The sequence below is a fragment of the Columba livia genome, chromosome 9 (genome assembly GCF_036013475.1).
Source record: "Columba livia isolate bColLiv1 breed racing homer chromosome 9, bColLiv1.pat.W.v2, whole genome shotgun sequence".
NCBI lineage: Eukaryota > Metazoa > Chordata > Aves > Columbiformes > Columbidae > Columba > Columba livia.
In genome coordinates this window covers 6,883,381-6,898,782 of record NC_088610.1, presented here as the reverse complement: position 1 = coordinate 6,898,782, position 15,402 = coordinate 6,883,381, and the positions used below count along the sequence as shown (strand labels likewise).

The 15,402-nt window shown below is 46.2% G+C and overlaps 1 protein-coding gene across 2 annotated transcripts in view; it reads left to right on the top strand.

Annotated features, from left to right (window-relative positions):
- The first annotated feature begins 6,150 nt into the window (after positions 1 to 6,150).
- P3H2 (prolyl 3-hydroxylase 2) overlaps positions 6,151 to 15,402 on the top strand; it is a 70,888-nt gene continuing 61,636 nt past the window's right edge. The window contains exon 1 of one of the 2 annotated variants that reach the window (XM_065073614.1): positions 6,151 to 7,002. In XM_065073614.1, the coding sequence (XP_064929686.1) occupies positions 6,550 to 7,002 (453 nt within the window). In that variant the 5' untranslated portion in view covers positions 6,151 to 6,549. The remainder of the gene's footprint in view (positions 7,003 to 15,402) is intronic. The other variant, XM_005513214.3, reaches the window with a different exon arrangement.

Here is a 15,402-nt window from a genome sequence, read left to right as displayed (position 1 = left end):
ATAGCATTAGCAGAGCATTTTAGGATTCTCTAGGATGGAAACTACTGCCATATAAACCTAGCACCTTGCAGTAAAAATGATTCTGTCAAATGCACTCTGGAGTAAATTTAGTTTTAACCACCTCTGGGCTTCTCTCTCTGTGTACAGTGTGGCTATGATCCGCCCCAGCATCACTTCACTCTCATGAAGACTTTTGACTTTTTACCAGGGCGGGTCTTTGACAAGATCAGGGAGGAGATACATCAACTTATGCTTAACTGCACACCATTTCTTCCAGTTTCCCTTGTGTTGCAGATGATCAGGCCGTGGATTTTAATTTATAATTTTTGGTCGGCTTAGTCAGAAATTCATTAATGTACAAGAAAGATGGACTGTGAAAGGGGAGCCACAGGGAACCTGATAGTTGTGAAACAAGTGAGCTCAGTGTCTTTTAGAGTCTTTCAGCCCCTACCTTTCTACTGAATCATAAAAATTAAAATTGGGAAAGCCTTGGCAACATGAAAGCCCCCCCACACCTGCCTTGTTGCCTGCAGTGAGCGCCGCTGGTGTGTGCCCTGGTCTTGTTGCTCATTTCATCAGTGCTGGGGCTCAGCCCTGCCTCTTCCAGGGAGAATCTCCCTGCAACACCTGTCCTACCATTGCCCAATTTGTTTTTTGTTTTCTCAGCCGACTTTCTATGTCTCATGGTCTTCCCCTGCAGCTCTCCCCTCCTCTGCTTTGATAAGCAGGGCATTGAGTTTCCTCCTGTGGCAATTCTCTCTTTCCCATTGGGTTGGGCCTCTTCCTCCTGCCTGATGTTTCCTTCTTTCTTCCCACAGTAAGTTGGGGTCTGGCTTATGTGGAGAGATCTGTGGGGAGAGAAAATACTTTTGGAGAACCAGCCTCTCACTGTTGGGCAACGTGGGGAGAAAGGTCTGTGGGTAAAATCTTGCTCTTTGCAGGTTACTTTTTGGGGTGGGGTGTAGCATCTACCTGAGCTGGCTAAGCAGCCCAGTGGCTTTTACATAATCATATTTTTAAACATTTTCTAAGTGCTGAATGATGTTTTGAGACCGGACCAGAACTGATAAAGGGAATGACTAAAATAATAAATGCATTGAGGTGCCCAGATTATGAGTTAATGCATAGGAAAAATAAGCATGAGGTCATGCAGTGGAAAATACGGCCACACTGGATTTGGGAGTAGTTATATTGATTTTACTGGAGGTTCAGTTGATATTTCCACTAAAAGATACAAACTGCTTCGGACAGCTCTTGAGGGGTCCTTGAATATTTCCCTATTGTCCCACTTCAGTGGCCACATCTCACTGTCACAAACTGTGATTCTCCCATGTTGCTCAACAACAGCGCAGTGCTCACACTTTCAGCATGAACAGCCCTTTTTGCAGGTGGTGCAAGGAGACCTGGATGTCAAATCCACCAGATGTTTACCCCAAAGGTTTTCACGGTCATGGTTTTCATGGGGAGCTCTTCCCTGGATAGGTGATGAGTCTACAAACATACAGACCAGCTGAATGGGAGCTCGGGCCACTCCATCCACACACTCTTATCTCCACCAACCACCTCATTTTGGGCAGAAGAGGTTTGCTATATGTGGCATGTCTCCTTCATGTGTCTTTCTTCACACACCACCACAGGGTACTGTAGTCATGTCGGAGAGAAGCATCACCTGTGGCTCTGCCCCTCCTGGATGAACTTCATGTCCTTCAAACCTCACTCAAACAGGGCACCTCATCTGTTCCCACTGTCCCACCCCATCTGTTCACTGTGTGTGGGACCTCCTAGAGCTACAGCCAGACTTTGGCTGCGCGTGCACACAGTCTACACTTGACCCATCATTTTGGCGATGTCACCAACTTTAGTGCAATTACAGGAGCCATGAATTGGACCCTGTTCACAAACTGAAACTGCCACAGCTCACAGCTAAGTTCAGACTGTTACACAATGAAACCATTCACACGTCTCATTAACTCAGGACTATGCATTGAAAATAACTGTGTCAAATGAGTCTATGATTATGTTTTCTCAGTTTATATCATTTATAGGTACCTTCCTGTTCATAACGGTAACTCTCTCTAAAGCTGTAAAACTTTTTGTGCTGTTAGTGTAGGAAAAATGCTATGTAAAGCACAATACAATAATTCCTCAGTGTTATTAATAATTGTCATCTTAAATAATATAGGCCATGGAAGTATATTAGACTTAAGTTCAAAGATAGAGGCACGTGGCCAACCCTTCCAAGACACCAGCGTGCTCGTGGTTGTGTATTTTGTAGTTACTGAACTTTATTTTTATTGGGTTTTAATTTATAAAGACAATAAAGTACAGTCTAAGTTTCCAAGTAAGCAAAACGTACAGGGACTTGAAATTTGATAAGGTTACCTACAGATGAGAAGACACAAGAACCTTCTGCTTATGTGATTTATATGACTGTATTTCTCTGTTGAGTGCCAACAGTGAGCCTTGCATTCTACTTGTCTGTGCTCTTGTATTAAGGTTTTTATAAGAGACCCAGCATGGGGGTTCCTGTGTATCACAAAACGCCTGCAAACTAAAGCTTGTGTTCAAAGCCTCAAGAAGCACAATGGAGGGATCATTGCAGGTGTGGCTTTGGAGAGTTAGTTTTGGTTTGTGCTGCAGAAGAGAAGCTATGGCAAATTCTAGAGCACAAAACCTTGTCCAAATCAGGCAGAGAAACAATAAGTCCCATGAAACAAAACAGAGAGACAGGCCAGACCAGGACAAAGAAAATAATGAGCTGTTGAGGCTGGTATTGATAATAGAGTGTAGGAGAGAGATGTGGACAAGCACGTGTCTTCTGCCTGGGCCAAGGCCACTTTACTGGATGCTGCAAAGAAGGATAAGAGATGACCTTGACAGTGTGTATACAGAAGTGGATGATGCACTTAGAGCAACATTGCAAGGAAGTTTTGCTGAAAATAATTTTGCAGTCCATCTGCAGAAGTAATGTCTCTCCAGATCTGAAGAGGAAACAATAAAAAAAAGAGGCTGTCATCAGCAAGATACAAGATGGACATGTCTTGGAGAAATGTCAGGATAGAGGCCTGCTAGGACAGAGGACATCCCAGGTTCTTGAACTTGTAGGTTATGGAAGAATAACATACAGCTTTGGACCATGGGTCAGATGTCTGTCTGGGAGAAGGTGATAGAGTCAGCTGGTCCCAGGTCCTGAACCTGCAGAAGTATTGCTAGAAGGAAGCAAAAGTGAAAAGATTTGGGAAGAAACTAGTTTTGTGTGGCCCTGATGATGGATTTTTCCTAGGAGAGTCCCAAAATGCAACAAAGAGTTATTATTGTAGCACATCTGTTTATCTGGTATTCCTTCTCCTGTCATTCACTGATATTTGTAATCATTCCTACCCCTCCTTGAACAAAAAAATGTGAATGGTAGATGGAGGCATTCTACAGAATTCAGGTCTGGATTTGGATCTAAAACATGAAGTACTTCAGTAATTGTTTTGATATATTCGACAAACCTGTACTTTTTTACATGAGCAAGGCCCTTCACTGAGGGTATGTTGTACTTTTCCATCTGGTTCAAAGCTCTCCCTCTCACTAAGGTACAAGGCTGAAGAGGTCACCTGTGTTTGATTTGGGAATTATGAAGTTTGTCCATGAATTAAATATGAAGGCAAGCCTACAAATGAAACAGAGAAGGCTTGAAATTTAGGTCTTCTTGTGAAGTACATGTTGAAAAGCCATTTTGAAAGGCATTTTAAAATTTGCTCTTATCTTGTTGCCAAATCATCAGTGGTTTGACCCACATATCAGAGTTTTCCTCAAGAAAAAACAACAACAACAAAAAACACGCTTCAGATGAATCTATTTACGTAGCAAAAGGTCTTTCAAACAACTGCACAGGGGCCAGGATCAACATCTGAACACGGGCTGAGTTGTTACATTTTTAGAATTATTCCTTTCATTAGTGGTATGAGGGATATCTCAGGCATCTTGGGGCCTGATTCAGAGCTGTGACATCCTAAACTAGTAATTGCTTTGCTGGGTCAGATCCTGCCTTTGTACGTGAAAGGCTTATAACCCAGCTCCTTTCCAACTCTAATGAAGCAAGCCCACCTTGCCTACCATGCTCTTGACTGCAGCATCTGCATTGTTGAATTGTTATGGTTCAGATCTCCTGCAAGAGCAAGACTCCCAGTCAGAGGACCAGCAAACTTCTTGCCATCTGGTGGTTGCCTTTTCATTTTGGCAGTGAGCCAGGGTGTAGAAAGAGGAGTGTTTGCCCAAGCGACTGGACTGGAATCACCTAGAGACGCCCTGGATTGAGTGCCTTGTATGTGGCAACTCTTTTTGAGCTCTCTGCTGCAATTAGGTAGCATTAAACATCAAGGTGAGGGAAAACACAGACTTTTATGAACAAGAAAGCACGATCAGATTTCTGAATCAGAAAACGCAGCTGTCTGAAATCAAACATTTTGTTCGACTTAATTGTCTTTCCAGTCATTCATATACTTTCTACATTCCTTCCCCTACAGGGCCTCTGTGTTATCATTGCACGCATATAGATGTCACTGACTTGGAAACAATATGGAATTACATACAGTACTTTGGCAAATAGATCATCTGAGGTGCCTCCTTCGACAAGTGCACCCAAGGAGCTGGGTGCTTTATCACGGTGATTTGCAGCATGACTGGCTCCCACTCCAAACTGGTGCAGTCACTAGTGGCATCTCTGTCTTATATCTAGACAGTAAATCCTCAAGCGCCCCTTGAGAAGGTTGAAGTAGCCCTCTCATAATGTCGCCTCCATTCCCCAGGAGTGCTGATAACCCTTCCCTTGGAAAATGCTTTGTCTAGACCTGAGAACTCGTATTGCATAGGCAAGTGGTTACAGCACATGCCTCTCCCACTGGAGATCTCCGTTTGGTGTGTTTGGTTCTTCCATTGGGAGTACCCTCCCCAGCACACTGGCCTGACAGTGCAGATTGTGCTCATTTGAAAGAAAGCAACAAGGAAGATTGTTATGAAATCTTTGCCAGATAGGAAAGCTCTTCACCAAGAACTCTAGTAAATCCCTAGCCAGGTGGGGGAAAAACTTCCCTCATGTGAAACTGTTGTAAACCAGACCACATAATCTGATCACTTGCCCAAAGACAGGGTGTTGAGCTCTGTTTCTGTTCCTGGACACAGCAGCATAAATGAGGCACAATTTGATCAAAGCCACTAGAGCAGCAGAAGGGAAAGCCCAGCATGACCATGAGGAACAACTGGTGTGATGGAGTAACAAAACTGGACCAAATGGGTTTCAAGCATCTCCCATTTTCAGATCTTTTTGTCTACAAAAAGGTAGCCAACAGCTATAGAGATATTCCTGAAATGTCCAAAATGACTAAAGCCACAGTCCCTGGTGAGAGACCCTATCGAGCACAGTGCTGTACACTCAGCCTTTGGAGTACTTGAGAACATCTTAAGTAATACATCTAATGGGATCCAGGAACAGCTGATTTCACCCATATTAACTGTTTTAGTATGAAAAACTTCTTGCTGACAGGTGTTTAACATTGAGATAATTTAAGATGCCAACTAAAATTTTGTGTGTGTCTGTGTGTCACTAGGCTGCATTGCCAAATGTCTCGTCACAAGAATGCCTTAAAATTATTGAAAAAAAAACAAAAAAACAAAGCAACATTTTTGGCAGGGCAGTGCTTTGAAGCAGTGGGAGAGAGAAACCTTGGAGAAAGTGAGACAAACACACAGCTGGGAGCTGAAAAGCCTTCACCAGCCACTCACTGTGCCCATCCCAGATAATTTATTTGCAGGATTCCCAGCTGCGGGAGGCTGTCGGGGCAAGAGGGGTTCGGGGTGGAGAACCCAGCGAAAACCGGCTCCAAACAATAGCCTCGCAGAGGGGCAAAAAAAGCATCCTGCAAACGCCGGCAGCCGCAGGGATGTAGGGAAGCAGGAAGAGGTGTGGGGCACAGAAGGGAAAAGAAGGAGGAAAGGCTGCTGCTGCTGCCGTTTACATTACCTCGGGGCAATTTAAATTTCACGCTGTCATTTAAAAAATCCCTGCAGCCACAGACGAGCCGCGGAGCGGGGATGCTCCGAGCGGCGCCCGGCCGGTGCTTGTGCTCTCCCCACCCCCAAACCACCTCGCTGCGGGGGGGCCGGGGCGGGCCGGCGGTGCGGGGCCCTTTAAGAGGTGCCGGCGGCGCGGGCGGGCGGCACAGGGAGCAGCAGCCCCGCCACCGCCGAGGGCAGAGTCGCAGCGGAGCCCCTCGCACGGCCTCCGCTGCACCGCGATCCACTGCACGGACCCCCGGATCCTACTACACCGCGATCCATTGCACAGGGCTCGGCTCCCATTGCACGGACCCCCGGACCTCACCGCGGCGGACTCCACTGCGCGGACCCTCGGACCCTGCCGCCCCGCCCCTATTGCAGCCCGCCTCCGGACCCTATCGCACCGAGCCCCGCTACACGGTGCACCGCTACCCCATTGCACCGCACCCTTACTCCCCATTGCTCGGACCACCGGACTCCATCGCACGGACCGCCGGTGCGGCGGGCATGGCATCCGGGAGCCGGCTTTGGGGGGCTCTGCTGCTGCTGCCGCTGCTGCTGCCGGCGGCGTGCCGGGCGGACGGTGGGTGCTCGGGGGAAGGCGGCCCCCTGGAGCCCTTCGACGAGCTGTACGCCAGCGGCGTGGAAGCCTACTACAGCGGCGACTTCGCGGGCGCGGCGCGGTGCCTGGAGCGGGCGCTGCGCAGCCGACGGGAGCTGCGGGACGCGCGGTTGCGGTGCCGGCGGCGCTGCCGCGGGCAGGTGCGGTTGGAGGCGCCGGGACCGGGCGCTGGTGGCGACCTGCCTTTCTTCGGCTCGGTGCTGCGACGAGCCAGCTGCCTGCGAAGCTGCGAGGAACCGCGCTTGGGAGCCGTGTCCCGCCACCGCGCCGCCGAGGAGGTGCGAGCCGACTTCCAGCGCAGGGTACCCTACAGCTACCTGCAGCGCGCATACATCCAGGTAGGCACCAACCGCACCCCAGGGCAGGACTGTCCCCCGCCCCATCCCTCCTACCCCCTAGTATAGGTTATCCTCTCGTCCACCCTCCCAAAACAAACCAGGTATGGTGCCCCGCCCCTCTCAGTGATGGTTATGTCTGTGGTTATGGCCTGTTCCCGACACAGAGCATCCTGGATGACAGCTTGGACTCTGTCCAGCCTTGGCTTATCTGTGATTTTCCTGTTTTTGGTTTAAGAGAGGCATGTTTTTGTTTGTCTTGTAGTGTAACGTAGTATAATTCTGAAAATGATCTATCTTCAGTGTAGAGTTTGCAGAGAAAAGCTCCCAAATGCTCTCACCCCCAGTAACACCCTGATGCCCTCTGCCAGAGGTGTTTCCCTTTAAGGCAAGCTGAACTGATGCTCTGCTCCAGGAGCCTGGAGTGTGCATGAAGCTGGAGCATATAAAACCTCTGTTAATGGGATCTGATGTTGTCCTATGGAATACTGTGCATGGCTCTGTACAGCCAGTATTTAGCAGCAACTGGCATCTTGAGTATTGTCCTCTTATCCCAGTAACTTCTGCCTCATAACCATTACTTTCCCTGAGGAAAATGGTGTAATTCTTTGAACTTCCTCACCAAAAAGAAGACGAGAGAAAAAAAAATAAAAAAGAGCCCCACACCAGGATACTTGAGAGTATTTTTCTTTTCATTCAAGGCTTGTGCTCTGTCAAGCCAGGTACTTGTAAGTCTTACTGTTCATGACTTGTAAGGACAGAAACTGTGGGAATTTTATTTCATGCCAAGCTGAATGTTTAAAACATTTCTGGAAAATTTCCCTCTGGATTTCTGCTTTATTTGAGCACTTTCATAACCTTTTAGTTGCTATAGGCAACTTAATAGGTAAAGACCTGCACAGTGGAGCAAAGGAAGGGTGATTCTGCTGAAATTCCTTTCTAGTTGCAGAAGTGAACATCTGTCCTAGCCAGCACTATTGCCTGTGGTGCAGTGCCTATACAGCTACAGAACAAGGAGACAAATAATCAGTTCCAGGATTTTAAAACCTTTGGATGTAGCTATGTTACTTTTTCTGTAGTTCCTTTTCTGTCATTGCTTTAATGTCATTTAACAAGTCAGAGACTAGAAGTGCATTGACTTAAACTCTGCTGTCTATGTGCTGCATAGAGTTCCTGAAAGAAATCCCAGGACTTAACTGGGACTATAATTTGGCTAATATGCGATTCCAGTGAAGCTGGCAGAAATTTCATGTGGTCCTTACCCTGAAAGATGCTCTATGTAATGCCAACATCTGTGGGAAGTGACACTAAGTTTGTCATGCTAAAAAAATAAGTGATTTTTTTTTCTCCTGAATACAAAGCTTTTCACAGAGTCCCAAAGGTTTGCTCACATCAAGCCCATCAGAAAACATTCCTCAGAATTAGGGAATGAGTTTTTTGTCTCTCATTTCAGTAGAATTGATTTACAAAAATCCAGATGCTTTGAGAACATGGTATATTCTCCCATTTCCACTTCTGCTGGGTCTGAGGTCTTCATTTTCCTTATTTAAAAATGCATTGTAAACTTATCAAAGCAATGTGGTGAAAAGTCTTTTTTGTTACGTATCACTCATCTTAATTTGCTTTTGCAATGTCTGGAGATTTTAAATTCATGCTAACACATTGATTTTCCTGCTTTCTAATGGAGTAGCAGATGTTCTTGCTGTCTGCATGGATGCCTGTGTTTTGGGCACTGTAGCCAAGGGAAGGTACTCTGAATAGAGCTATTTATGGTTTTAATACCTTTTTCTTTAACCCTTTCTGATGCTCTTTGGTTTTATAAGCAGCACTCTGATCAGCATTGTCCTGCAGAGGATCCCGTAGCAGTTTCTGTCGTCCTCACCTCGCTGCTGCCCGAGTGAGGGCTCTGTTCCCAGGACTGCTCTTTTGATCTGGCTCAACAAGTTTGTGTGCAGAAGAAAATGCCCCATGTGGGATTTGCCTGCGCTTGCACAAAACACGAGGTCTAATGTCTAGCACTTACACAGGCTCAGATGTGAAGCATCCCGTCGTTCCAAGGCTGAGTGCCAAGGCTTTGGCATGTTCCCTGAGGGCTGGGATGCATCGGCACACGTACCCTCTGCGGACACCTTGGCTGCAGCATCTGCTCCGCTTTCTGTCTGAGAAGTGGAGCTGCAAAGTGGGGTTTGTGCAGAGACCCCCTGCTTTGCTGTAGGCAGGCTGTACGGCTCCAGGGGTGGCTGTTTCCCCCCCTCGTTTTGCTCCTTGTAACCAAAAAGGAAATTAGATGCGGTTAAACATCCTGCGGCATATCCTGTCCAGCCCCATCCTGGGCTGTGTGTGGAGGCCTGGATGCTGGGCACTTGGCGTGGGATGCTGTCCGGGCTCGACAGACACAGGGGTTGGTGGCATTTGTGGTTTGAGAGAGGAGGAGCAGCCTGGAATGTGCTTCCCGTGTACCACTCCTGCTGACCTCATGCTTGTTTGTTTCTCAGGAGGGGAGAAACACATCCCTTCGGGAGGGAGTGACACAGCAAGGAACGGATAAAAAAAATTGAAGGGTTTGGTTCTCCTGCAGTGCTTTGAAAAATGGTGCTGAATAAACATGAGCTAATCCTTGCAACACTCCTGTGGGGTATGAAAAGCAAAGGCTTTTAGTCCTGCTGGACAGATGCACAGGCAAAACGCTGGCGAGCAGCATGTGTGTCTCTGCTGCTTTGGGGGCAGCGGAGCAGGCTGGGGTCTGCTGCTGCCTCCTGTTTTCACTTCAGAGCAAGCACCAGCAGAGCCCAGCCCAGTTGTGCTGATGTAAATTAGTCTCTGCAGTGAATTGGTGCAAAACTGGTGATAGAATTGGAGGTTTGGGAATTTACTGCCTACTGGACCATAGTAGCAGCTGCCCTGGGCTGTGTTGCTCCTGCTTCTGAGCAGATGCTCAAGATGCTTCTGCACCAAGTGCTGTAAAAGAGCAGGAAAGTAAGGATGTGATTAAGTTAAATGCTGATAGTATCACTTTATAAGAACATGTCCCATCAACCTCTAAATCCACGTCATCTTATCAGTTCCCTAAATTATTTCCTAATTTAATTTTTTTTCTGTACTTCTCTGAAATAAAAACAGTGGTCTTCAGAAGACCACTGTTCTGTTTCACAGATGTGATCTGAGTGGTTTTGGTGTCTCTAGCATGATGTGAAGGGAGCTGGTGGTGCACTGCAGGACTGGGACAGCTTGTGGATTCAGCTGAAGGTTTCTATGGACTTTGGGTTCTGGATCAGCCCTCTGAGCTTTATTGTAGTCCCTACAGAGACTGTAGACAAATTGCTTTGACTAAGCAGCCTAAGTCCAAATGTACTTGCGAGTCTTCCTTGCAGCTTCCAAGTATGTATTGTAAGTAGGAAGACTCCTCCTTTTCCTAGGATAATTGATGTTTTCAGGTAATTTAGAAATGTACTGGGTAGAGCTAGCTGAGGCAATTAGAGTGGGATGGGTTTTAAGAAGATGTGGAAACAGAGGAGGTGCTGAGAACATGGGATTTAACTCCTGAAGTGCAAGTAGTGGGCTCTCCAGCCCACAGAGAAAAGGTTCTTCATTGGGTTTCTGGTGCCATGTCCAATGGCCAGAAGAGCAATTTGCCTTATGCTGATGGCTCTCTGCTGTGTGCTGGCTGCTTGGTCTTTGTCAATGAAATACCCTCCAGGTCTGGCAGGTGGATATGGGTGTGGATCTCTTTGCCCTCTTAAATATTTTATTCATCACATCCTTCTCACTTTGCTGCCTTAGTCATCTTGTTTCTGTTAAAACCTAGCCTGCAGGCTGTGATGTTTCTAACCCCTTCTTTTTGGGGATTTTCTAGCTCTGAGAGTGAGTGGAATGGGAGGAAATTATGTACACTGTGTGAACATTTGCTGGCTACAAGGTGCTGACTTGGTTGCTGTGTTGGAGCTTGCTGTGGATGGTCTGCCATGGACCCTGTGACAGAGCATCACTTCCAGTCCTGGTGCTGACTTCTGCAAGTCAGTCAGGTCCAAAAATAACAAGCAACTTGGAAAAGCTGATCACTGTATCAATTACAAAACCAGGTCTTGCCTCTCTTCTACCCTGCTAACCCAACCCTCAAGGTCTCTTTCCATGTCCCATCTTTTCCCAGCCACAGCATCTCCAGGCCTGTTTGCTGGGTGATCACTATAGCCAGTTTTCTTTACCTCTGTATATTGATGTGCTGCTCCTGAGCACTTGCTGACATTTTGTGAATACTGACTTGCAATGGTCTCATCTTCCAACTTGCCTGCATGGCCTGTGGCACGTTGGTGAAGCACAGCAAGAATAGTACGGATGTTGTCTGTAACCATCATCCTTGGATCTAGACAAGGAAAGGCCTTTTGGTCTGTGCTCGCGTTTAAAATAAGAAATACAGCAAGTCTCCAGTGCACAGGACATTGCTTCTCTTTTAGTCACGTGAGATTGTAAGTAGAAGAAAAGGTGGAAGACTCCAACTTGGTCTTGCTTATTCTGTCTTTGTCCTGAGTTCCCTCTTGCCATGTCTGAGTTGTGCTTCAGTTCCGTTATCATCAGGATTTGGTGTGTTGCAAGTGTAAATCAACAATGTTTAGGTTTTTTGTGTTGTCGGAGAGGATGTTTGTTTATTCTTTAAAGTTGTTTCTTTTTAAAAAATATTTTTCTGGTCACACAAACTTTATACAAGCAACTTAATCATTGTGGTGCTCTTGTCTGCGGAGAACTTTGATTTTGCACAGTTATCTTCTCTGCTGTGTCTTTGAGCTGCAGCTGATGGGACAGTGCTGGAGGCACTGCTGGGAGCGTGTCATGCTCTCCTGCTCAGCCACGCCAGCAAGGTTTCTGAAATGCAATATAGAAGCAATAATGACTTGATGAAAGACCAGAGGAGGAAAAAAAGTAAACAGAGTTGGAGCCCAAACTTCAGACACCTTTGTGGCACAGATTATTGCTATAATCCAGTTCTGTCTTTGAAACTCAAGGGAGGAGATGTGTGCATGTAAAAAACCAGGCTTCTAACCTCTCCAGATCGATCTTTCTGTCTTCTGCCAGTGCTTATGTGACCCTTCCCCCCAGCCACGCTTGGGTGTCTGTCTCTGAGCACCTGTAGCAAGCCTCAGGATGATTAAGATGTCTCTACAGAATTCTTTCCACCTCGAGTAACTATTCGCTGCTGCCCATCTCTGTGCTATTGCACTGGGCCAGAGTCTTTTGTCTCCTTGACAAACATCTGGATTACCTACCTAGGGATTGTGGAGTAACTCTGGATTCACACCAATGTAGTTGCTTTGAGAATGTGGTTTGTTTCACACAAAGGCTATTTTCCACAAACGTTTTGTTTTGTTTTCCTTCATGCCATAATGCTGCATAGACTTAAGCAGATAATAGTGTCTGTCCTGGAGCAAACCACAGCCTTTGGGGGAAAGGTGGTGATTTCACTTATGGCATCTTATGGGTAGTGACACAGAATAAGATGCAAAACCTTGCTGCTTGAAAGTCTTTGCAGGAGCAGCCTACAGAGGCTGTTTCTCACCACAGCCACCACCTGTCCTGTGAGGTCTGTCTGGTTGGTTGGTGGTGTTGTTGTAGGATTTATGTAACACATCCCAGACAAAGACCTATAATAGAACTGACAAATAATCATTATTATTTGGATTATTACTATTAGCACCATTTATTTATCTTTAATCTCGAGAACTGATATTACTCAAATACTGGATAAATAAATAGATCCCAGAACTAATCTCTTGGAACATCTCTTTATTTAGATTTTCTGAGAGAGCATTCCTAGTCCTCACCAGAGGGTAAATGTTAGTGCTCAGAAAGTTAAAATTATGTAGACAAAAATAAACTCATTTTATGGGATGGAAAACTTTTGATCTTGATGGCTGGGTCAGTGTTGCAGGTTTAAAGCAGAAATAAATATCCTTCCCTAAACCCAGGACACTGACCCAACTGTCCCTGTGCCTGTTCTTGATGACTGTTACAAACGAAATGTTTCTGAAATATTTCATTTTGAGTTGAAATTATTATCAGAGAGGGAAAGTGGTGACCCAGAGGTTCAATACTCACACGAGTAAATGCACATTTTTTTGCGGTGAAGGTGAGCTAGCAGATGAAACCAATGTACCAAGAATTACACTGGGCTCCCTTGCTGTCTTCACAGGAGACAATATTGACATTTTGGACTTGACTCAGTGCTGCGCTGCACTAAAAGTTAGACTAGATATTTGTAGTGACTTTCTGCATTTTTTTTGTCTTTTTAAACAGAGCAAATCCAAAAGTAAAAATATGGTGTTTGCAGATTTCCACATAATTTCAACTGACAGTAAATTAGCACTTCTCTGCTTGGCATTGTTGTGAATCAGGACACCACCAATTAGCACAAATTGATCTTAAACCCACTAAGCTCATTTCATGCAAGCTATTAATCAGCCATTTGGTGGCCAGGGCTACTTTTTTGTCTTGCCAAGTTCCTCTTTCTCACCTCATAGCTATGCAGTCGTGCCAAGGCTCTAAAATATACTGGCAGCAGGTCCCAACCTGCAAAATTTCTGTCTTTTGGAGAAAAAAATGTAAGCTTGGATTCTTCCTTATTTCTTGGCAATCTGTGGTGCTGTGGCTTGGGTGATAGAGACTTACATAGCTTCACTGGATCTTTTGAAGTCTTGAGATCTAAAGGCATCCCAATGCATGAGCTGGGTTAGCATCCCAGCTTGGGGAAAAACTGGGTGCCAATAGCCCAGGAGATCCCGTTGGCTTTGGAGAACAGACTCCTGCTGCTGTGCTGAAACCTGGAAACCTGCCCCTTCCCTGTTCTTTTATTTCCTTAGTTTCCTGTGGGTTTTTTTGTATCTTGCTCATCATTTGTCTCACAACGGCTTCCTCCGCTGGCTGCTCCTTGGCAGGGCCGTGCTGCTGAACTGCCCTGTCAATGTGCTGGGATTTGTTAAATGGCTTTTTGTGCTGCCTGTTAATTCTCATCCATACGTCCTAGTGAGCTCTGCTCTGGCTTGTGCTGAGTCCTTTTGTTGTCCTTGGCCACAAGAATAACTAATGGCAGCTGATAATGAACTGCAGCATGTGAATGAGCAATGCAATTTAGCCCTGCTAAGCAAACTTATGCCCAGTACTCACTAGCTGTGCCTGAGGTTTCAACAAGGATTATTCCCATTTCCTCATACAACTGGTGATGTCATCGTGGATGGCGTGGGCAGTAATGAGAAATCATCGTGTCAGTAACTGAGCCGTTTGCTGCCAACCTCCTGAGGATTGCAGGAGCCTTGCTAGCAGGACACTGGGCTCAAAGCAGTGCTTGACATCTGGAACAAGGGATTTGGGGGTTATTTAGCTTAGTTTTTCCTTTGGAGGTGGTATGAATTAGTCATCGTGATTGGGTTTGTTCCCAAGGAGTAGGGACCCCTGCACTCTGCACACGGCATATTTCCATGTGTGTAGCCTGGACCAAAGCTGGGTTGAGTTTGGATATATCGATATGAACCCAGAGTGACTCAGCTGAGGGCTGTGGAGTTTCTCTGCCTTTACACTGGGGAAACTGAGATCAGGATTTGGTCTGTGCTTTTTAATAGTAACCAATGGCAGAGAGGAGAGCATAAAGTTCCCTGGATGCTTTTGTTTCCAGCCAATATATTGGCAATAAGGTATTGACATTTTTATTTCTTGGCTGTGAGCTGGTGATGACTAAAGAAGGCAGGGCGTCTGCCTGTGTGTGGGTTCAGGCAGCAAAGAGTTGTTCCTCATCAGCCCATGCCTCCCAACCAGTCCTCCTCCTTTCCATGACAACTGGTCAGTTAAACAGACCCTCCAGAGCTGACGTCAAGGGTCAGGGATTTGGCCACCAAATAATTATAGCAACAAAAATAGCATCCCCTCTCCACCCCTTCCTTCCCACATGCTTCTGCTGAATCCCCACTCATAAATGTCCTTTTTTTTCCTTTCTTGGATGGGAGGCAAAGCCCACATGTATTAGCTGGAACATATGGCAGAGTTTGGCTGCAGCCCATTGGTTATGAAGGCCAAATACTGGCTTGTAGTTTCTTGTTCACTTAAACAAAAAAAAATAAGAGAAGAAAAACACATTCTTTCAGGATTGGATGAAAGGCCAATTCTATGCTCATACTGAGATGGGAAGCAGATAGGGTGTAGGACAGAATGCTGACCATGGTGTTGCATGAAGGCATGTGTCCCCTCGCAATGTGGAGGTGACGGGCTGGCCATTGAGAGGTGTGTGGTGGCAGCTGCCACCACCCTCCACTCCCTGCCCTGATGCTGCTTCTCAGGTCAGGCAGAGTTTGCTTGGAAGAATGACATTAGTACCAGGGGTACAGGGCAGCTCTGAGGCTTTGAATGTGGGGCAGCCATGGGCAG